The sequence below is a fragment of the Eleginops maclovinus genome, chromosome 4 (assembly GCF_036324505.1).
Source record: "Eleginops maclovinus isolate JMC-PN-2008 ecotype Puerto Natales chromosome 4, JC_Emac_rtc_rv5, whole genome shotgun sequence".
Taxonomy (NCBI): domain Eukaryota; kingdom Metazoa; phylum Chordata; class Actinopteri; order Perciformes; family Eleginopidae; genus Eleginops; species Eleginops maclovinus.
In genome coordinates, this window is record NC_086352.1 from 13,369,100 (window position 1) to 13,393,027 (window position 23,928).

General features: G+C 39.5%; 2 protein-coding genes across 3 annotated transcripts; both read right to left on the reverse strand.

Annotated features, from left to right (window-relative positions):
* Positions 1–272: 272 nt before the first annotated feature.
* On the reverse strand, positions 273–10,157 carry xkr5b (XK related 5b). 2 transcript variants are annotated; one of them, XM_063880673.1, is made up of 13 exons: positions 9,933–10,157; positions 8,628–8,717; positions 8,126–8,231; positions 7,781–7,947; positions 7,255–7,388; positions 7,063–7,141; positions 6,694–6,863; positions 6,440–6,551; positions 5,843–6,010; positions 5,123–5,310; positions 4,890–4,973; positions 4,308–4,488; positions 273–4,125 (listed from the first exon to the last, which is right to left on the reverse strand). In XM_063880673.1, exons 1-13 carry the CDS (start codon positions 10,039–10,041, stop codon positions 3,422–3,424), a joined length of 2,292 nt encoding a protein of 763 aa, XP_063736743.1. In that variant the 5' UTR covers positions 10,042–10,157; the 3' UTR covers positions 273–3,421. The 2 variants fall into 2 exon arrangements, with proteins under 2 accessions (XP_063736743.1, XP_063736742.1); XM_063880672.1 differs by having other exon boundaries at positions 5,123–5,313.
* Positions 10,158–11,415: 1,258 nt separating this feature from the next.
* eva1a (eva-1 homolog A (C. elegans)) lies at positions 11,416–21,332 on the reverse strand. The gene is made up of 4 exons (XM_063881929.1): positions 21,156–21,332; positions 15,134–15,317; positions 13,937–14,299; positions 11,416–12,798 (listed from the first exon to the last, which is right to left on the reverse strand). Exons 2-4 carry the CDS (start codon positions 15,234–15,236, stop codon positions 12,686–12,688), a joined length of 579 nt encoding a protein of 192 aa, XP_063737999.1. The 5' UTR covers positions 15,237–15,317; positions 21,156–21,332; the 3' UTR covers positions 11,416–12,685.
* Positions 21,333–23,928: the final 2,596 nt, after the last annotated feature.

Below are 23,928 nucleotides of genomic sequence, written 5' to 3' on the forward strand. Positions count from 1 at the left end.
GTTTTTTGCAAGAATATATAAAGTTGTATTGGATTATTGACAAAATATCAACTTCAAAATATTTGGAGCCTTGTTGGATGATTTCTGTTTCATTACCTGATTCTTGGTTCAACACATTCATTATTGCAGCTAATCTTATGGTCATAGAACACTATTATGAGTTTACACTGGGATTATGCATTTCCACCTATCCGTGTAAGCAGAAACACATTTTAAAACATCACTAATTGTTAATGAATCAAGGACCATCAATAAAACACAAAACAGCACTCTTTGATCATGACTAATGACTTTATTTTGCCACATCAATAGCACAGTTAATGACTCACTACCACCAGCCACAGTACTGTGGAGATCCTTGTAGAGGTGAGGTGAAGCATGTTGATAAATGGAGGCCTTCCAGTGTCTAAGTGACGTTACAATCAACCAGCAAACTAATTCAGTCTGTCATTGAAAACAATGTTGTCTCTAAAACAATTTCACATGTGAAACCTTGACACACCGCACCGTGGCTGTCCACACATTTCATAACAGTACATGTGATCAATATAAAAGAAGGATTTTTAAGAAGAATAAAAAACAAGACAAAGTAGAAAGACAAGCAAAGATTATCATACACATCAGGTACACAGAGCAAAGCATATTGTTCTAACATAAGGCAATACACACTTTATTAACAAGCGACTGTCAGTCTACAAGGCAAAGCGCTGTGTCAGGATGATCAAGCCAAGCATCGCTGCACTCTGAAGCGTGTGCGTAGATTCTTATTTTTTTGTGCACTAAGATACATTTCATTAGCTTTCTTATTGCTCTGGCAAACGCATACATTCTAGCAAGTGTGTTAAGTATTATGAAGTGTGTGTGTTTGTGTATGAAGTTACAAGTGCTTTCTTTCTCTAAAGGAACAGATACAATTTTCTGGATGAAGGAGTAACATGCAGTGTCTATCAGCAGGTACAGTTTATGGATAACAGTTTCACACAATTTCAGGTGGTTTTTCTCTGTACATTGTTCCATAAACCACAAATGATATTCCCATAATGTTATTATGTCTTAAGAAAGAAAGAAAAGTAAAATAATATAGCAGCTAACTAGAAATGGAATATAAATATATAAGGAACACTGGTCTTTTTCATTCTATGACTACAATCTGATTTCACATATTAAAATAAATAATATTCATAACGTTACATAATACTGGCATCGACCAAGCTTGACAGTTATGGCAGGTCATACACCCAGGACTTTTCCTTTAGTATTTTCTCTAAAACTCCTGTTCCCTTTTTTCTTTCAAATGTGTTTTCAGTGAGACATTACATTTTCTCATTGCAACATAAACAAATAAGAAATCATTTTGGTAACTTGTGAATTCAGTTTTACTAAGATAGGAGGTTCAACTAAAAGATAGGACAAGACCTATTCATGAGTATAGTGGGCTTTAAAAGAGCATATTAGATAGATTTAGAGGTTATATATTTATATTTTAAACATTGTTAAAATAGGTTTCTCCTCTGTATTACTTCCTCTCTACATTTGAGGAAGTTATTTCTTAGCAAAATTGCTATTACACTTCTCAAAATAATTCTGAAAGCTATCACAAAGAGAAGGAGTCACTCAATGAAATCTAATAACAAACAATACGTTGTAAAAATGGATAAAAACAAGCCATCAATAACTTTAAAAAAAAGGTTATCAATACAAAGAAATGCATGTAATTAAATGTGATCTGATACCCCTCTAATATTTGGATATTCTACTACAATTTCTCTTTCATATTCTAATGTTATACTCATAGTGTAGTTTACACAACATCCTGATACTTTAGCTGCCTCCTTCTGCTATAAAGTGCCAACTGAAATGTTTGCAATTAAAATTAGTATTACGGAAAGTATAGCATCATTTATTAAATACTTTTCCCTCAAACCTTTACTTTTTGTAATATGCTTATCTCATGATTCTGTGTTAATAAAGATATCAGTGAGAAGACTTTGAACTATTTGACAGATTGCGAATACTGTACTGTATCGGACACACAGTGAGTAACTGGTTGGATGAATGAATACTGGACGGGTTGTTCAACATCGTCGTAGAAATTTTTGCAAGCATACTAACTTCAATGCCTTTGAAAGTATGCTTGGATTTGCAATACTTTCATATTTCATAGCAGATTATTAGTTTGATTGTATCAGAATCAAAAAAGAGAGTTGCATTTGTGAGTTATAAGGGTTTCAGCATGTTGGTGTTTGTAAACTATTTTAAATACCTGGTTCATTTTGATTTCCTCACAGCTCATAATTCTAATATGCCCATAGTATTTATGATTATTTTAAGAAGAGATTAACACCAACATCAGCATTTGATTTCTTGTGGTTACTTAAATAAATAAAAAGGTGAAAGCTATTCCCCACATTCATTAGCACCTTTGAATCTGTGTGTTCTCTTAATGATTAACCCAGATTCAATCTTCTCTTCATAATGATCTGTATTGTGATCTATGTTCTTTTTTATTGACGGTTTTATAGGACTGAATATTAGGATGGCTTGCGATGGCCTCGGCAGGAATGAGATCACCACGTGCCTAGCCTCATACATTGAAATTTGCCAGATGCTTCCCTTTTAGCCTTTTCACAGTAGCAAGCAATTTTCATAGTATTGTCCTCCCTTCTGCAGGCACTCTAACCATCTAGCAGTAATGTGCAGCAACAAGGACCTAATGTATCACTGAATTCTCCTTTAAAAGACTGTAATACGTATCGCAAAGCCAGATATACTATTATTGAGAATTGAGATCATTTCCTGTGGTTGGCAAGTGTGCTACCAATGCACGCTCATTTTCTGTAAAAGTAACCCCATGTATGTTAATGTCAGGAAAAATAATGAATACTATATTAATAATAAGTGATACTTTATATCGTTCAAAAAATGACTATTTGTTAATCAATAAGTCCCCCTGTGTAAGCTTGAATTCTTAAACAAAACTTTTCTCCCATGATAAGATAGGATGTACTTTCTCAAACTGGGAAATGTTTTATTCTGCTCTTTCATGCCTTTTAAATTAAAACTTCCCTATAAACTCGTCTGACTAGCATTGCCGTGTAGCGTTCCTGGACAAAAAGTAAGGTTTAGCAATATTGCATGTGATAGGGAAGTAATATGTCTCTGACTTGTTAAATGAGACTTGAATTGTAATTGATGTTTTGATACAGCTTTGAGAGATCTGCTGTTGTTAAACGCAACCCCAGTTAATTAATAGTAATTGTAATACAAATGTTAATTTTGGGGGTTGAAGTATTCCTCAAATTCCCCTTTAAGCCTGGATAGATAGCCAAGATAGGTAATGCATGAATTTATGAATATCCTTAACTGCTAAACTAAAAAAAGACATCCCTGCCCACATCCTCCCCTTCACCCCCCATCCTCCTTACACCATCCTCTCTCTGCTGTCCACATACTGCACTATCTGTTTGCGAGCGTGGGAAATGACCGGAGTGAGGGGAATGACTTGAGCACTGGGTGTGGTCGCAACAGGAGTCAAAGCACCAGGGGTTGAAGCAGCGGGTGTTGCAGTACCAGGGGTTGAAGCAGCGGGTGTTGCAGTACCAGGGGTTGAAGCTACAGGTGTTGCAGCACCGGGAGTTGAAGCTGTAGGGGTCGATGTACCAGGGGTTCCTCCTGGGGTCGGGCCTGGTGTTGTACCAGGAGTGGCAGGGATGATAACCACTGAGGATGGACCTGGACTTTCAGCCCTAGCTCGAGGCTCCAGACGTGGGGTGGACGTGATGAAGCGAGCCTCCCTGATCCGGTAGGGACTTCTGTAGGTGGAGATGGGCGACAACTCGGAGCCCCAGCCAAGATAGCTCCCACTGGAGGGGGACTGTGCATCTGCGCTGAAGTACAGCGTGGTGCTGGACTCTCCGGGGAGCGAGAGTTTTTTATCTGGGGAAGTGATCATGAGAGAGGAGCGTCGCTCAGGTGACCAGCCGGGAGTCTTGATGTCCAGTGAGTGTACGGAAGATGAGGCTTCGGTCAGGGACACATTGCTGTCGATGTGACAGAGGCTGTCTGGTTGCAGCGGAGAGGAAAGTGAGGGAGAGGCGTAAGCAGCACTCAGATAGTCCTCATCACCTTGAAAAAAAAGGTTAAGTGTATTTAAAACAGTACACATCTCTTAAGGTAAAATCAGGCTTAAGATACAATGACTACAAATGATATGTATTATCACATAAAAAAAATAAAGACCTACAGTACCACAAACATATACTCAGTTAACTTTAACAACATTTTAATGAATTAACCGCTAAACCAACATCTTTCTGATGGTGTAGCTCTGGACTCTTCTTCTGCAGACTCCTCCATGATGACCTCCTGGACCGGGATGATCTCTGGGAAATTTCTCAAATCCTGGATGGTTGTGGGTGGAGCTTTTCTCACTGGTCTGGCTATGACAGTAGAGAGAGCAGGCTTTGGAGGCGGGACTTCCTCTCTAACCTGAGGACGAGACACAGGGTGATATTAACACATACAGAAACAGAACCACTGGCGCCCAGAGCAGTTGGGGGGGTCCTTGCTGAAGGTTATCTCGGCAGTGGCCCAGGAGATGATCTGGCACCTCGCGATTACTTTCCTATTTAATATACTTGCATATAATCAGTCTCAAGTCTCAAAATTGCATGTGTATTGGTAGTAGTGAGTATACAACTTATTAAATGAGACTTGGATTATACTGCACAAATTGTATAAGAATTTTTCCATGGTAACTTTGATTTAGTTTTGCTAATGTTTTACGTGCCCACCATTTACTTCAATTCATCAATACATTTTCTTTAAACATTCAGGGGAACACGGGGTAAGTAATTGATAAAGAGGGATAAAAGATACAAAGATCTTGCCTGTGGAGCCGGGGTCACCTCTGGAGGAGATGGTTGAGGGGCTGGTTGCGAGATTTGAGGAGCCTGTGGCGGAATAAGTGGACCCTGATGGATCACAGGACAATTAACAATGAGAAACCGCTTTTATGTCATATAAATATACATTGCACATTAATTAATGTCAGATCTAATTCCAGTGAAACAGGAATTTATCTCAATACTAAATCTAATTGCTCAATAAAAAGGCAACAAACCCGAGGGACATGATGTACATCAGGAGAGTGAATTTCTTCAGGCAGACCCATGAGTCCGGCCAGTCCCCCCTCGCCATACGACGACCAGATCTTAGACACATCTCCGGTTTTCATGGCTAAGCGAATTAGCAGCCAGTGGTGATGTTTCCAGCCTTCCCATTGGATAGGGAGATCCATGAGGGTCCCACCTCCTGATTAGATAGACAACTATAGTAAATCTATAGATAGACAGACAGACAGACAGACAGACAGACAGACAGACAGACAGACAGACAGACAGACAGACAGACAGACAGACAGACAGACAGACAGACAGACAGACAGATAGATAGATAGATAGATAGATAGATAGATAGATAGATAGATAGATAGATAGATAGATCGATACAGACAGACAGACAGACAGACAGACAGATAGATAGATAGATAGATAGATAGATAGATAGATAGATAGATAGATAGATAGATAGATAGATAGATAGATAGATAGATAGATAGATAGATAGATAGATAGATAGATAGATAGATAGATAGATAGATAGATAGATAGATAGATAGGTAGATAGATAGATAGATAGACAGATAGGTAGACAGGTAGATAGATAGATAGATAGATAGATAGATAGATAGATAGATAGATAGATAGATAGATAGACAGACAGACAGACAGACAGACAGACAGACAGACAGATAGATAGATAGATAGATAGATAAACAGACCGGTCAGTGTTGCATGGCGATGGAAAGTGGGCGTGACTTTCTCCTCCAATGACAGCGTAGATCCACGCTCCGCACAGGCTCCACCTATCCCCCTGTGGCGAATACTCTGGAAAATCTCAAAGGACTTGGGGTGGAGGAAACGATAATACAGCACCAACGCTATGACTCCTGGAAAGGGAGGAACAAGTATAAATTAGAAAACGGAGATGACTTGGAATCTAGGTAAGCAAGGTGCGTGTCGTATCGCAGTTGCATGTATTTATAATATTATATGCAGTTTTATAACCATGCCAGCAGCAAATATGTAGATACATTCATGTTCCCCAGAGGACAAATTTCCTGATTTTTTTTTTTTATGAGGTTGGTGATAATCTGACCTTTAACACAACAATGTGGTGAACATTTGTAGTTTCCAAAATTCAAGAAAAAATATTGACAATTTGATCAGCCTTAGTTGTACTGTGTGTTCAGTGTTAAACTCAAAAGTGATTTTGCTATTCTCAGGTGGTGAATATGAAATAGTTTTACCTGTAGCATGTTAGCATACCGACATAAGCATTTGTCTTACTCTTGTTAAAGTATAGCCATGTGTCTCACCAATGAGGAAGCTACAGAACACTGCAGCTGGGATCCCCACAGTGTCCCAGGACACCATGGTAAACAGCCACGAGAAGGCCAGCAAAAGAAAAGCGTTCTCTATGAACATGGCCTGAAGAAGAATAAAAACAAACAGATGGAGATTTACTTTCTTCACAAATGTTATGTATTGATTTTCTTTTATTTTCTTAATGGCCCTGCCCAAAATGTCTGTCACACAGACTTAAGCTGACCATAAACACACACACACATACCAGGTAAAAGCCAGCCATGCGGTATCTGGATTGACCGTACTTCACATTGAGGAAAAGGAAGATGTGAACTGCTCCCAGAACGAGGTTGAAGAGTCTCCATCGATTAGTTGAACGAATGATATCAGTCTGCTGAGACACCATCCAAAATGTTGCACCCAGCCAGTGCACACCTGAGAGACACACACACACACACACACACACACACACACACACACACACACACACACACACACACACACACACACACACACACACACACACACACACACACACACACACATACACACACACACACACATTTTTTCCCCATGTTACTCATTAGCAGAACAGGTAAACTTCACCCTTACCAGTCTTGGCAGTCAGACTTACCAATGACTCCCAGGATCCATTGTTTGAAGATACGTGTGAAGAGCATGAGAATCGCGAATCGAGATCCCAACATACTGATCTGCAGGAAAAACAAATACACCCGTCACGTGTACAAAATCAAACATGTGCATTTGCCACTCATACTTGGTGTGTATACTATTGTCTGTTGGACAGATGTGAGAAGATGCCTACCCTCCACACAAGTCGACAGAGCATGGCAGCAGGGGTCATCTGCAGGTGTCCAGGTCTGATGAGTAAACAGGCTCTGGCGTAAAGGACCAAGGCCCAGGACAGAGATAACAAACACACCACAAAACACACCGAGGCTGCAGGGTAGAGGGAGGAAAAAGGAGGCGGAGAGGAGAACAAAAATGAATGCTCTGATATAAAGTTATGCTACATCATGTTTATGTACAGTAAGTTAAACACTGGAGATAGAAGGCAGAGAAATCGATTGGTTTTAAGCTTCATTATGTAATTATTTTACCGCAAAAGTACTACTTCAATTAGATTATGAAGCTACTGTTCAGATTGTAATGCTGAGATATTATGTTTCACAATGAGAAAGATAGATTTCCCAAAAACATAATAACTGTGGATTTGACTTTCACGGGCATAGAAAGATACTGTATTAATCACGGCGGCTTTAAACATTGTTCTGATTATGTTATGCAGGTCAACTGGGCCACGTGACTTCTACATTTCAGGCTCTCATTACCTGGAGATTTGATTCCTATATCAGTGCAGATTAGGACATAAGTCTGCAGCAGTGTCTGAGGAAGGGTCACCACCAACGCCTCAAACAGACGCAAGGCGGACACGTCAGCCTGCTGCATGATCTCTCCATACAAATCATAGTCCTGCAGACACATGCACTCCCACAGCCTGTGGATGCCAGAGGTAGATGAAGAGGAATATATATTAAAAAGAGAAACAAATATGAAATGCCACCATACAGATCGTTATGTAATCAAACATAAACACACTCCCAGCATGTCTGATTTTTGAGGGAAAACTGTTCCATTTCCGCAAGTCATAACTGGTGTTATTGAGGTTTGCCCACCTTTTGAAGATACCGAGGTGCAGTATGTGTGTCCAGGTGAGAGACTTCCTGCGGATGCGTCCATCAGACAGGTACCACAGATAACTGAGCCACTGAGGACCCCAACCTGGGAAACCCAATGAAACAACTATAAATATAAACTTTATCTATCTGTCTATGCATCTATCTATCTGTCTGTCTGTCTATGCATCTATCTGTCTGTCTGTCTGTCTGTCTGTCTGTCTGTCTGTCTGTCTGTCTGTCTGTCTGTCTGTCTGTCTGTCTCCTCTATCTATCTATCTATCTATCTATCTATCTATCTATCTATCTATCTATCTATCTATCTATCTATCTATCTATCTATCTATCTATCTATCTATCTATCTATCTATCTGTCTATCTGTCTATCTATCTATCACATTACATTTGTGGTTGGTCTGTAATTGAGGACCCCTTGTTCTCTTGTAAATATAGGAAGGACATGCTGTTGTGGTTGTTGTTGATGTTGTTGTTGTTAGCTCACCTGGCAGCAAGAACAGTGCAGTGAAGCCGGAAAGATGGGCATAGCAGTAGTTGTGACCCACCCAAAGATAGTACACAAAGCAATAGATCACTGGGGAAAGAGGCGACACACACAAAAAAATAAAGCTTGAATCTACTGCCAAGACTGGATAATTATAATACAAAATACAAAAAGTACTCACATAGATATAAAATATGGATTGAATCCTAAAACTATTTCGGATCAACAGATCAATCACATTGTGCACATTAGGAAAATCCTTGCCTTCGTACATAATTGCAAGCCATTAAAACAGATCAGCTCGATAAACTAATACGTAATATATCACTAATGTACAGCATTAAGATAATAGCTCTGTTGTTATTGTGAAATGTTCCGATAAACTTAGAGCCAAGTGTGTAGCAGTGTTTTGTATGATTCTGCTTATAAATGTTGCAGTGCTTAGAACAAAAGTGTCTTCATCAGCGTGCCAGAACATAGAGAATGCTGTATTTTGTTTTCATATGACCTCCATCCTGCATCCCATCTAATGTTTATTGACAACAGTAGGCTGCCTCCTCTTCTCACTTACAAACTCCCCTCACATCACCCTGAGCTCTGCAGCTCTGCCTCCACCCATGTAATCTGAACCGTTTTAGCTGCCAAACGGGCGGGCTGGCCGGACACACCAGGCCCCATCATGGGGTACGCCCATCCCCTCGTCCATTCAAGCACCTCCAAAAAAAGGCGCTGAAATATGACAACATGGCTCCGGTGATTTTCCCCTGAATCCCACAGAAGCTGAAATGACACAGCTGTTTACCAGAGTAACTCTGGGAATCACCAGCATGAGTCTGCAGTTTTGCTGCATATGGGATTTCATATTATGCAGTGTATAAAAATAGGAAAGGGGCGCCCTGGTGCACACTGCAGACTCAGACTCTATTATTCATGTCGGCTGAATTGAACACGCATGTCAAACTTTATATGTAAGATTATTATCGATTTTAAATACACCAAAGGATATCCAGAACCCTCTCTTGTACAATGTGCGAGCATCTGACTTGCAGCCGATGTAGCTCTCACACACTGACACTGTACATCCTTTCTGTGGCCCAAAATAAAACACGCCGCCACATGCACGCGCACGCCTAAAAAAGTCAAATAGCATACAACAAGGTCGCGCCTGGACACATGCCACCACATTATAATTAACATACACAGTGACAGTGATAATGCATTCGGTGTTTTGTAATTACTGCGCAGGGCGTGTACGTGTGTGTGTTGAGTGTGCGTGCGCGTGTGTGTGTCCCAGGTAAGACTCACGCGCTGTCCTCTCTGCAACGATGAGAAATGCAGTAAAGGCGTACACGCAAACTTGGCAGCACGGCATGCAGGCGCCCCCATGTCCCGGCGCGGAGGAGTAGTCTCTCATGGCGGATGGAGGACCTGGACGGTCAGATCTACGTTGAGAAACACTGAGTTAGTCCGCAGGCTGGAGGGATGCTCTGGTCCCGGGCGGGAGTCGGTCCAGCTGCTGCAGCTCTGTCTGCTCCCCGTCCCAACGTCACCACCGTCCCGTTAAAGAGATAGCACTGTATGGGAGACAGAAGCAGACAGGCACCTGAGATATGTTAGGAAACATTTTCAGTTTAACGTGTAGCCTACATAATAGATTAATGAATGACATTGAATGTAGGCCTATACATTAGGTTTTACATTTTCAAAAATAAATCCTTATCATTTAAGACATCAATTATTGTTAAGCAACTTGTTAAATGTAATCTGTAACGATTTTTTAAATGTGAGAAGTTAAATCTTAATAAGAAATGTTTCGAAGTTTAAATTCAGGTTTAACATTTATTTTAGATATGTAAATTATTTTTTTAATGTAAACATATTTTGAACAATTACATATAGCATGTTGCTTTACGTGAATGAGAGACAGTTTGATTGGCTTGGGCCAGTATTATAATATTTTGAGTATTTTAGAGTTTTAGACTGGCTTATAGTTATGTTGGAAGTTATATTGGAATATTTCACTGGGAAAATGGTTCTCACTAAGGGAATGGTGAAATTGAGCATGCATACTAAACAAAGGCTTAGTAAAGTATATCAAAGTTATTTTGAATGTGCATTATTTTATGTTGATGTGATAGAGGACAAGAATATATAGCTACTTTTAGGCAATTATACACATTTAAACATATTTAAAAGAAGAGAAAAGGGTAGAATTGGGAACAGAAATGTTGCTGCATGATAGGAATGAGCAGTTTCTCGTTTGGCACCCACCCTTTGACTTTTAAAGCTGTATAGAGTGTAGGGCTGGTCTGTGTCACAGGGGCCCCTTAAGAATACCAGGGCGAGTCCGACTCCAAAAATTGACCATTCTCACAGAAAATACTGTCAACCCAGGTCTTTGTACATTACCTCAGAGACCCGGCCTGCTTTGTGTCCAGCGATGCTTGGTCTTAGAAGTGTTTGTCTAAAAAAGTACAGTATAAAGTATGTGCATTATACGTGGTGAGACCTTTAGCATAATTTGTTCCCAGTATGTCAGTAAATACCCCACTCTTGATATGTAAAGCTTTAATGTGTCATACATTTTTTTGTTGTTGTTAATGTTATATATTTATTTCTGCCAATTGCATTAACAAACAATCATAAAGTTGGAGACATTAGAAGATTGTTGCAACAGAGCTTTTGGCAATAATAACGAAATCCAACACAGAAATCTAATCATTTTGTTTGTAAAGGAGCAAGCATGATACTAACTTCAGAATTGGTCTACAATAATATGCAATGCCAGCATCACAGCTATTTATTATTAATGCCGTCAACAAGGTCACAAAAGATGAGACATACAGTGTGTACAACAAACCCAAAGGCACTCAAAAACTGTTAAAGAAATGTGGGCCACAATATTTAAATTCGACGAGGGACTTTACTCAATTATATGTACAGAAAACACCTTTCATTAATTCTTGAAATGACAGTTTATTATAATTTCAGTTCATTACCAAATGAGACAAATCAAGAAGCATAGGATGATCGAAAAAGGATGACCTGCTGTTCGAAGTCCATGTGTAAAAACGCCTGCAGCTGATCAGCCTTAGATGCAACCAACAGTCTGGTCATGTTGTATCTTACATATTTTATCAACAAACAGCCATTAAGTGTCCATCATATTAGTATTCTCTTATCTGAGGATTTACAGCAGTAAAAGCACCAGTATGTTTGTGTGTCTTGGCATTGATCTTTCATCCCCCAAAAAAACATAAGCTGAGAAACAGTGCAACAACATAATATCACTGATATTTCAATAAGGCTGCAACTTACTTTCATTATTAATGCCCATTGTTGTCCAGATTAATTTATTAACTTTGTCTATACAAGTGCTAAAATGTCCAAAAATGGGGAAAATGTGCATTGCAGTGTTTTAGGGATCTATGGTTATGTCTTTAAATGTGTTGTTATGTCACATACAAACCAAAGTATGTAAGTAATGTAAGTCTAATTTGATATAAAACAGAGTAGAACAGGAAATCTCCATATTTGAGAAGCTGAAAACAGCATTGATAATTTAAAAGTTGGCGATTATATTCAATCGTCTAATAGTTGCAGATTTATATTATAAACCACACACATGAACTGAACTCTCATTGTGAACCAGCTCTATCTTTCTTAAAAGCACCATTAAAAATGTTCAAAAGTTATAAAATCTGTACAGTCTCCACCAACAGCAGTCACGCATCGCAGTGTGAGCTCTGTAGGTCCGTTGTGTCTTTCCTTGTTGACATAATTCTTCACAACACTTCAGTGTCACCCTGCATTGGAGGCTGAGGCATCACAGCTCATAGACTGTATGTATTAAGATCACAGCTCATATGTTTTCCTGTTTACAGAGCGGAGGGGAAGCTCCTGGCTCTACTGTCACCTATAGTTGGATTTGTAAGAGTCTCTTTGGTGGTTTATGTTGAGCCCATCCAGTGTATTTCTTATAATTGTTTGCTCTTCATCTATCTGCCTGGCAGCCTGTCTGTATATCCTTGTGACTAATAAGTCTGTTTAATTGTGCGTCAGTAATATCTGTTGAGGCTTTGAGTGACTGTACTGATGTCTGGTTGTCCGTTCATCCAGATCTCTCTGAGAATCCGTTCCCGCTCTTCTAGCCTCTGGGTCCGGTCCAGATCTGACAATCCACACACAAACACACAAACATGCACACACACACACACACACACACACACACACACACACACACACACACACACACACACACACACACACACACACACACACACACACACACACACACACACACACACACACACACACACACACACACACACACACACACACACACACACACACACACACACACACACACACACACACACACACACACACACACACACACACACACACACACACACACACACATAGGGGTTAAAGCACAACCGTTCAACTGCATAACCATCACATTTCACATCAATGTTGAGAAGACTATTTAAAAGTATGAGCATGACAGCAGTGTTCATAGAGATAAACAGTCTGTGTGTGAGTATTAATGAACACTGACAGAGTATCTTCAAGACATAATTCCAAAACACCAAAGAAAAACGGCATTCATGTTTACATCTGTCTGTTTGCCTCTTCCCTATAAGCAGTAGCACCGTTTTTTTTGCAAGTTGATAAAGTAGTATTTCAGTGGTAGAAAGAAAACAGTTCCTATGTGAAACTGCTCACAATACGGTCTGTCGATTATTTGGAGAATCTGTGTCATGATTTCTGGAAAAATGCTTTCCTATTGCGTTTTGTGTGCCATGTAGTTCCATTATATTGGAGAAAAGGTGTTTGGACCCCAGGGAGAAGAGCAACCACTTTGTGAAAGTTAATAGGGATCCAAATACGGGAAAATATATTAGTGTTTGTTTTTTTCCTGTAGTGTGTTATATAGGTTTTTGTGCATGTAAATGGTCTGCAAAGGCTAAAATCCCAAAGTTCCCTTCATAGGGAGTTTCTCTCTCACACACTCCCTCCCTGCCTGAACTGGACTGGACTCCTTTGTTTACTTCAGTAACATAATGACATCACTACGTAACATTCAAACTTCTATTAGTTAGCACTCCAACATATTGTGCGTGATAGGCTAAGGGACGAGACACCTCTAAGTGGTTGAGCCATCACCACAGAGCCGACCAGCTAACCAATCAGAGCAGACTGGGCTCTGGTTTCAGACAGAGGGTGAAAAGAGGCGCTGCAGTTTAATTTAATGGTCTTAATATGAGACATGACTCTTTATAAGTGTGTGTCTGAGTGTAAAATACCCTCGGCTGATGTGAACATGGTGGCGTTCAGCAGAGCTCTCTCGAAGCGTCTTCGTCTCCGTGCCGACAGGTCAGATGTGTCGTCCCATTCCTCTGATTCGCTGTCGCCGGCAGGCCCTGGCCCTCTGACCGGAACAACAGCAGTGCTGTCCGGATTATTGTCAATGGCCGGATGGAGGGGGCAGCTGCGATGTCGATGATGATGATGATGATGATGATGCCTGTTCCTATGGCGATGGTGCTTACTGTTGCCGATGTGACAGTCTGCTTTACAGTGTATCTGGAAGACGATGGCGCAGAGTGTGAGGAGAAGGCCGACACAGACACTGCCCAGAAACACCAAGGCTGTCCTCTCGGGTTGGTCTTAAAGAGGGAAGAAAACGTTTTGAATACCCAAAAGGTTTTTCTTCGGCACTTTCCGTACGTTGTTTACACTCAACTAAACACCAGTCCACCCTGTAGTTTTGATCTTCTCCTTTATAACAGCCAACTACATGCTTCCTGTTAACCTGCTGCCTGATAGAAACAAGTTTTCCTTCTGCAGATCTTCGCCCTACTTGCTCATTAGATAGTTATCTATGCCAGGCATAACCTTTGACTGCTGACTCCTCACTGTGTGTTCAACAATTACTTCAGGAGCAAAAAGCATTTCCGGTTATTGGCAAGGCAACAACACAGACTTACACAGTCTTTGAAGGCCACATTTTGGCCTCAGTCTTGGCTCAAAACCTGACAATTATAGAAAATGTGGCTTATTTTGAACCTGATCTGTAATCTGTTTATTTCACACACAATATGTTATTAACCACATAACAAAGGCTCGATATGGGATGAATAAACCTTCTTTTTGTAACTTTGTCCCCATCGTGACTGTAAAGGAGCAGGAAAAACAGTTCATTGAGGTTAACCTTTTCTTTGTTCGGGAGGGGAGAGGGAGAAGCACCTGGCAGAGATCTTCACTTTTCTAGTTTGATCATTTTTATCGAATAGAGGATTGTACATTCCAATGTTTCAGATGATAATTTACATCTACATTTAATATTTTTAACACAGGTCAACTGTTAAGCAAGAGTGGTTCCAAGAGCCTTTTAGAAAACCCATATTATCCCCTGAATGGAGAACAATGCCTTTCCCTTCATACCTCCTATCTTTTAGCACAAAAGGAGAATAATGACGATCACACACAGTGAAACATACCTGCGATGAAGGTGTACGCTGCCAGGATGTTACTTAGCAGTGCCATTTCCTGGTAGCCCACCTTCACCTCCATGTTTGGGGTTGCTGACGTTGGCGCGCTCATGATTTCAGCCAGTTGAGCTTATTGTTTTGCTCCTGCAGAGATCAGTGGAGCTCATACTTCATGCCTCCCCTAGAATATAGGCTTGAGCAGAAATGACAGAAGTAAGACATTCTAGCAGGTTAGAAACAAGAGCAAATAGAAAGAAATGTTATGGATAGACAGCTTGTAGAGTTTCCCCAAAATTGAAAATGAACTTCCTTACCCTGCTAACTCTAATTATGATAAGGTTATTTTGATAGCACCTTAAATAAGAGTTTACAAGGTGCTTCAGCAGACAGAACAAATCTAAATCAGGATATCCACAATGCAATATAACAACAGAAAGCCAAACAGTAATGCTCCACAGAACAAGATGTAAATGAAGGTTAAATTAAAAAAGAAGACTATGGACGCTCAAGCATTAAAGGGCAAACAAGATAAAACACCTAAAAAAAAGATAAAGAAGAACAAAAAAGAAAAGAATAAAAACAATAAATGACAAAGGCAAGTCTGTAATGAGTTTAAGAAGAGATTTAGCCTCATCAGGTCAGTTGTTCTAAAGTTCAACATGATGGCAAAAGCACAGTGACCTTAGGATTTAAGTCCTGAGAATCTGAGGCTAAAAACAGACATGTACTGCAAGGAGTCAACATTTCCACTGTATAAATATGACCTCACTGTGGGCAACTGGTTATTTCTAGAGTCTTAGACAAAGAAATAAAGTAGTCACCTATGACGTCAAAACTGATATTTTTTAAATGAAGATGATAGTTATCCTGTTACTCTTTCAAGGTTTTACAGCCCTTAGATTTGGGACTCACAGTCAATGTTATTCATGTGAAATAATCAGAACTCATTTAAAATTATTCAGACTCTGTGTTGAAATATTAAAGTGTGTTTTCAGAAATACTCTCTTGTAAAAAAAGTAACACCACTTATTTGGATTTACCCAGAACTAAAGCGTGTCTTCGAGGTGATGAGAGAATTTGTAATATAATTACAGTACTAAGAAAAGTTGGACACCTAACACCTTAATCTTTACATCGTTTTTCACTTTCGCTGTCGTTACAAACATGCCTGAGCTGTTCGCCTGCAGGGTTTAGCAAGGGACTTTTCCCTGTCAGTTACATGCCAATATTTATCACACATTCATGCAATTATGTATTAGACATGTTTTGATGGTTTTGCATTGTCAGTTGTCAAATACAATGATAAACACAACAAACAGTACTGTATACATTGGCAAATTACATCATTTTAATAATATCAACTTGAGGAGGATGTCTCCACATAGAGGGAAATGAAGATGGAGGGGAGAAAACAAGATTAAAAAATAAGCTGCCTGGAAAGGAAAGCTTTGTGCAAATATTTTATTTATTAGGTATACAAAACATGCACTAAACCCCCTCTAGAATGTTTGCACACACAATATGCCTTTGAGAAAAACTAAAGTAGTATAATTCTTGGACAATTTACAAGAGATATTGTAGCCTCAAACCCAATCATTGACATTATCTTCCTGAGCATGGATGGATTTCTGAAAGTGTCTACACAGGAACCAGGTGCTATGAGGGCCCCCTCTGGCATCCATGTACAAAATGACCCTATAAAAAAATGGGCTGGGCATATTATTCATGCATGACACAAACAATAAACTAAATATGATTATTCAACCTCACAAGCACGAGGTAGCAAGTTTGCCAACACTGTAGCCTCAGTGTAGAAACTGCCTGCCATGACCTCCTGGCTGTTTAGTGTGGAAGTTGTATTTTGTCCCTGTGACATTAAACTTCACACAAATGTTAACTACTTTACTGAAATAGTTTTTAGTAGAAAGTCGTGTTATGGTAAAGTAGCAGGTCATTGTCTCTGACATGAACCACTAGGTGGCAACAAACTGCCATCAGCCAAACCAACTTTCTGTAGGTTTTAAATAGAAATCAAGATGTAGCTGACCTTGCTAGTGGACACACACACACTTTTACCTCACAGGAGATATAAGATACAAGGTACAAGGACTAGGGATAGTGATCTCATACAACCCAATTTTAAACAATGCAAGCTATTCCTTTAAGTCATTGACCTGAAAATGAGACATGGAAGTGATGCAGACATGTTCTGTTGGCCTGGACGTGTTTACTGTATGTACTTTTCTCAGAGACAAGAACAGTATCAACCAATACAACATACCATTTATTGCCAACACTTATTTGCAACACCCAGGTTAAATGTAGAGTAGAGATGCAGACAAATATTTGTATACCGTATTGTGTCTAGACATGTAGCCCCACACCAAGAGGGGAAGTCCCCTATACAAACCTTCAGTGTGTGAGGCTGTGCGTTATTGATGGCTCTGATAATAAATATAAAGTATATTTAACTTTACAGCTCCAGACTGGGGAGGTGTGTATAAAGAGTAACAGAGCTAAAGTCCTGGAGATGATCCAGGGATGTCCTCCATCTGAAAGGAGAGGAGGATTTGGAGGGAAACAAGATGAAAGCAAAGAGAGGAGACTCCACTGTGTCTGCTTTTCTTTCTAACCTGATCTGCTCTGATTAGGGCTCCAAAGTATCTATCTTTCGAATCATGTTTTAGATTGTGCTTTTTTCTTCACTTTACAAGAGCTTTAATATCTCACAATACATCATTAATCCTCTAAAATCATTGTTCTATTCAAGACCTCTTGAACTGAGATCAAGCTCGAACTAAGACCAACCAAAGTGAGTTCCCTGACACTTATTATAAAGCGTGGAACATTCAGCCATAGGCTAGCTTCAAATGTATCTGAACGATTCATTCTCCAATTAAAAACACCCATATAAAGTAAATGAAGATTCCTCTTCATTCAACTCTTTGCTATTGCTATCTAAACTCTTTGCAGTCCTGTTTAATATTGTAAGATAAGCGTGTTTGTTTTATCACCACTTATTGGGTTCTCTCAAATCTTGCAAACATTTACACTTCCTTTCAAGCTTTTTCTAAAGGAGAATTAATTCTTCCATCCTAAATTACTTTTATTGTCTTTATCAGCAAAAGTGTTACACATCAGCTAAGCAATGTGAGCGACATTTTATATCAGTGAACTGTACTTGAAGCGTGTCTCTATAATTACTCTATAATTTGTGAAGCCCTCGGCTGACATTCTTCACTAACATTTCATGATGTTCTCATCCAAAACTTTTCTTTTCTCATCTTTCCAAAGGAAATGAATCTCTGTGAGCGTTAATCGTGTTATGAAAGTGCAAACAGTGAGGCAGGGTTAAAAGGACACTCATATTGGTTTTCTGTTTTTGTCGAGCATTTTTAATTTCATGAAAGTGTTTTGATTTCCCTAGCTGACAGCTGTAAAGCACTCATCTCATAACATGTTATTGTGTCCTCAATGGGTGTTTATCAGACTTATTTCTCCATTAAAGACGGTATCAATGATTGCAAACAGGTCTAATCTCTTTATGAAGAAAGATCAGACTTCCTAGATTATTGGGTTGAAAAATAAATGTTTTAACCCCGAAAACACTATCTTTAAATAATGAATAGTGAAGTCTAAAAGTTTGAATTGAGCAAAAGTAAAAAGGAACCAAAACCTAGTACTCTCATGTTGTGAGGCTGTAAAAACAGATACAATATGGATGATGCTCTCAGAGAAAATCTAAATGCACCATGTTTGTTTTTACTCTTGATATGTTAGTAGAAACAGAGATGTTAATAAAGTACAAATCTGCATTGTGTTAGTGAAATCATGTGCACTTTTAAATGCATTGATGTCTAATCTTCATTAGCATAACAATATTGGCCCTGTAATTATGTTGAACATCAGTGCATAAACACAGTAAGAGCAACAGAAAACAACATGACCACTGATTGCATGACATTGCAGTGCAACTTAACACAACCCAACAACACATACCTCCGAGCAATTCTAAACCCACTGACTGTCAGGGTCATTTTGGGATGTTGCGTGTAAATGCTGCAGGACGTGACTGTCCCCCGCTCTTTCCTGTTCCTGCACTTACTCTCTCTTTCTGTCTTCTTGATTTGTCAATTGAGGTTAGTTTGTTGCTGCACAAAGCATGCAGCTTTCAAACCAGAGACTTCTAAATCTAAACAACAAGTGCGCGCAGACAACACAAAGACAATCTCAACAGGTAAGTGTAGTGAAAACTCGTGCCATAATTTACTATCATTCAGCTGAACAGTTATGTAATGACTTCAGTATGAGACCTGGCCTCCAGCCAGCTCATTACAGCCTCTACGAACCAAAAGTCTACAGTAGATCCCAGGGGCTTTTTACACTGATGATATGACTACTGTTTATGCATGAGAGGATTTATCATTCATTGTACTGTATTAATCCATGCATGCGACTGTCAAACCAAAACATTTTTCCAAAAGAATTCCTTTATTGTTGAGCAGTTTAGGAAGTGAGATAAGAAGAAGTGGGTTCATTTTTGTGTCTGTTTGATAAATATGAAGCTAGTACACCAGCAGGTAATTGGCTTAGTTTAGCACCAAGACAATAAACAGCTAGATGATCTCCGTCTGAAACCCTAATGGCATGATAGTATTATCTGGAGATCTCTAGGATTTGTAATAATTGTCACATCATCTTTGATATTAAACTGTGCAAGAACCGCACGTAACAAAAACTACAATTTGACAATTCACGAGGGTTAGCACACATGCTAAACTGTTTCTTGGCTAGGAGCCGTTTTATCATTGAAGACTCTGCAACTGGTCATGGTCAAGAAATAGTCCCGGAACTCCCTGAAATACACTGACTTGTTTTATTGTTTTTCTTTAAGATAATTTTTTGGGCTTTATTACATTCTATTAGTATAGCTAAAGAAGACAGAGCGGATGACATGGAACAGATTTGGGCACGTGCAGCTGGTACTCACTAATGGGGACTGACTTGTTTTTGTACAAATCTGACAACATTTATTCAACTAGCCATTTATTAAAAGAATATCTAAAATGTAATAATAAATTAAGTCTGCATTCGTTTTGATTAGGTGTTCAAAAGAAACTGAGTATACATAATGTTGTTTAGTGAGCTTTAGAGTAGCTAGCAGGTGGATTTTGGACAGACTGGCTAGCGGTTTCCAACCTTAATGCTAAGCTAGCCATCTGCTACTTGCATGAATGCAAATGAGGACATCTTCCAAAATGTGAAATTACATTGTCTTTGCTTCACAAGGCAATGGCAGAAATTCAGACGGTTAAAAAAAGTTTAACCACAGAAGAATAACAATACTTGGACAAGCATGCTTTCTTCATGCATTTTGTATCATCCAATGTGTTAGTTTCTGCTCTATGATTAAAGGCTAGATTGAACATGCCATCAGGAGGAGCAAGACACATTTCCTTCTTCCTCTACTTGTATTTATTCCCCTCACTTTTGTGTCAGCGCAGTCTGGCCACATTCTTATGTGGCACAATGGCTCTTTGTTTTTATACTCCATGTGATTAAGAGGACTGTATGGTATGCCTGCTTCATTCATAATCATGCTATACACACATACCCGCAGGAGATACTCTCTCTCACACATTGTTCACATGCACTTATCACACTTTGAGCGTATTTCTCCCTGCGTGTGTGTTTGTGTAATTCTAATGCAATGTGACACTGTCCTTTCCCTCCGCTGCTGCACCCTTACTATCTAACATGACCTGCAGTGAGAGCACAGAGGGAGAGAGAGAGAGAGAGAGACCGTGTGTACACAGAAATAGAACATAAAAGACAGAGTGAGAGAGAAATAGAGCAGGAAAGTGTAAAGATATTCAACAGGGAGAAAGAGTAATAATGTATGGAGGAGAATAAAGTAATTCCCAACAACATACGACCCTTCACATCATTAACACCATTGACAAAAACAATTATCATCAGCAGCATTGACCTCAACAACTCACGCACGTGCAAACACACCATTTATACTTACATTTCATTAATGCCAGTATCCCATCTGGAGTGTGTTTACTCCTCTCCCCTCCTCTCCTCTCCTCCCCTCTTGTCTCCTCTTCTTCCTCCTCCTCTCCTTCCTCCCTCTGCTCTGGTCCTCTCCTCACTCTGCTCTGAACTCCTCTGCTCTCTACTCTCTCCTCCCCTTTCCTCCCCTCTCCTATTATCTCTTCTCTGCTCTTTGCCTTTCCCTCAAAAAAGAAAAAAAACACTAGGCTTATAATTAAATGAATAAATCTTCTGCGTCCTCCCACAGTTGTCAAATGTTCACACATATGCAAGCCCTGCTCTCCTCTTCACTTTCTTACGTTAATGCAAATTGAAACATTTTCATATGTTCTTCCTTTCAGTTCCTCTTTCTTTGATGCAGAGGCAGCAGGAGGGATGTGGTCCCACTGTTTTGCAGAGTGGAGTTTTCTGATGTTCCATTTGAGTTTTTCCAGTTTATTTTCAACACACAGAGAAACAGGGGTCAGGTCCCCAGGGCAGAAATGTGACATGAAAGACCCCGACAAGTCGGCCAAATCCCTGCCTTCTCTCCCTGCCAAACGTCTGCATCCCTCTCTCTCTCCCTATATCTCACACTCATGCATAGTTGGAAAATGCAGAATCCCTGCCACTTTCTCTTTCTTTCATGCAGAACCCTCAGTAGCAGGAGGACAGATAGGGAAAAAGGGACCACTTGCGTATATATTTGAATGAAGCTACATCTGCCAAATATATACACTTACCACACACACAACGGTGCTTAACATGAGCTACAATATAGTTATATTAAAAAAGTGTATTTATTTAACACTCAACACTCAAATAATTTAATATGACCCAACCAAAGATGCAGGAATATACTTAACAATTTAGAAACCACAGAAAAAATGTCTGAAAAGCCTCAAATGTGCATTGTTCATAACCTTTTGTTTGTATTATGAATGTTTCTGAATTGACTTCCTTACTACATGTTCACACAGACGCATGCTTCTGTTGTTGTTGCTACTTTGCGTGTGTGTGCATGGGAATTATGTTTCAGTGCTAAATCAACACTTTCCTAAAAATGAGTTGATATCAAATACTGTTTATGAATTTTTTATCAGCCGACCTGTCATGTTGGCAGGCTATTTTCGTGCTGATGTTACGTAAAAGTAAAAGCCTGAGAAAGCTCCAGCAGGTCGAGGGCTGACACTCAAACTTTGCTTTTAGGTCAAACATGAACTGCTGCCTTTAGACAGGTCCGCTTTGAGTACAATGAAAGCAACAGGGTGATCTTCTTTTCACTGAATCAACAAATTAAGCGACATTTTCACCTTTAGCCCACTTGTGTTACTGTATCACAAAATAAAACAGTAATTAATAAGAAATAGTTAAAGGTCATCTGCCAATAGTCTTAGAATCCACCCCAATTCACACCCCAGGTTGTGTATTGTTAACGTTGGTGAAAATTCCAAGCTGGATGGAACTCTGCAGTTATTGATTCAGCAGAGCTTTGGCGACTTTTACGCACTATGCGCCTCAGTGACCCCGCTCTGTAACTTTGTGGCTGAGTTGCTGTGGTTCCTAAATGTTTCCAATTTGTAATAATATTGCATACAGTTGATCTTGGAATATCTAGGAGAGAAGACATTTCACGAACTCACTTGTTGCCAAGGTGGCATCCTATTACTGTACCACGTTCGAGTTCAGTGAGCTCTTTAGAATGACCCATTCTTTCACACATATTTGTAAAGGCAGACTGTATGGCTAGGTTCTTGATTTTATACACCTGTGGCAATGGGACTGGATGAAACACCTGAATTCAATGATTAAGAGGGGTGACTCAATACTTTTGTCTATATAGTGTATCTTTATGTAAAAGTCAGGACGCATACATTTAAAAAAAATGTATAACTAAAAATATCCTTTTGGGCAAAATATGATTAGAACACCAAATCATTCCTTATTGACACTACCAATGAATTGTGATCACGATTGTCACTAAAATAAACACAGATCCAAACCTTGCTCTGCATGCAGAATGAAAAACAACACAACACTAGCAAGGGATAGAGTAGTGAGTTTCAGACGTAGGGCGGGAACACTGGACTAAATAACAGTGCAGCCTTTGCTCTGCCGGTATGGTCATTTCATTATTAATGACCCAAGTGGTAAACCAGTGTGGGCCGCCTCAGTTCAAATCCATCAGAAAAATAAAGCGCCGTCAGCTTTACCTAAACTCAGTGGTGAAATGAATGAATTTACTCAAGCAGAAGCCTTACGGTATGATGCTATTCATGTTTCATACTTTTATTTTTGTCAGCACCTCACGTGAAAAGAAAAAAGTGTACATCTCCCAATTTTTTGGGACATAAAAACCTGAAAACTTAAGCTTGACTTTAAACCTTGGTTGGTCAATTTTGAAATGTTACAACCGGGGATAAAAACAACCTAGTATTGCAAATCCCTTTTCAATTGCAGTAGCTAGCCGCACTAGCCTCAGAAGTTGATTTAGTCTTGCAAAAGGTCCCTATGGTAACACATGATAGCCCATCTCTTCAGGCCTTTCTCTAAAGCCACTTCCCCTAATTATGATAGTGAACGTAAAACAACAAACATGGCAGTTGTGAATACTAACAGCTGTTAGGCTAGCAGCTTGTGGAAGACTCTAGTCACCTTCAGTGAGTCCTTAGACAGAGTGTGTGCAGCTCGGCTGTCCTATTATATCATTCAGCCCAAACTAATTGGCGAACACAAACACTCTCCAAATCAATAATAAAGTTGTT

Excerpts from the sequence above, each read along its gene's own strand:
- xkr5b (XM_063880672.1), bottom strand. The coding sequence starts at position 10,041 with ATGAGAGACTACTCCTCCGCGCCGGGACATGGGGGCGCCTGCATGCCG. Across the intron at positions 5,314-5,842 it reads TCGCCATGCAACACTGACCG|GAGGTGGGACCCTCATGGAT; the intron begins GTCTGTTTATCT and ends CTATCTAATCAG. Across the intron at positions 4,126-4,307 it reads AGCTACACCATCAGAAAGAT|GTGATGAGGACTATCTGAGT; the intron begins GTTGGTTTAGCG and ends TTTTTTTTCAAG.
- eva1a (XM_063881929.1), bottom strand. The coding sequence starts at position 15,236 with ATGAGCGCGCCAACGTCAGCAACCCCAAACATGGAGGTGAAGGTGGGC. Across the intron at positions 14,300-15,133 it reads AGCGTACACCTTCATCGCAG|ACCAACCCGAGAGGACAGCC; the intron begins GTATGTTTCACT and ends TCCCTCTTTAAG. Across the intron at positions 12,799-13,936 it reads CATGTTCACATCAGCCGAGG|ATCTGGACCGGACCCAGAGG; the intron begins GTATTTTACACT and ends GTGGATTGTCAG.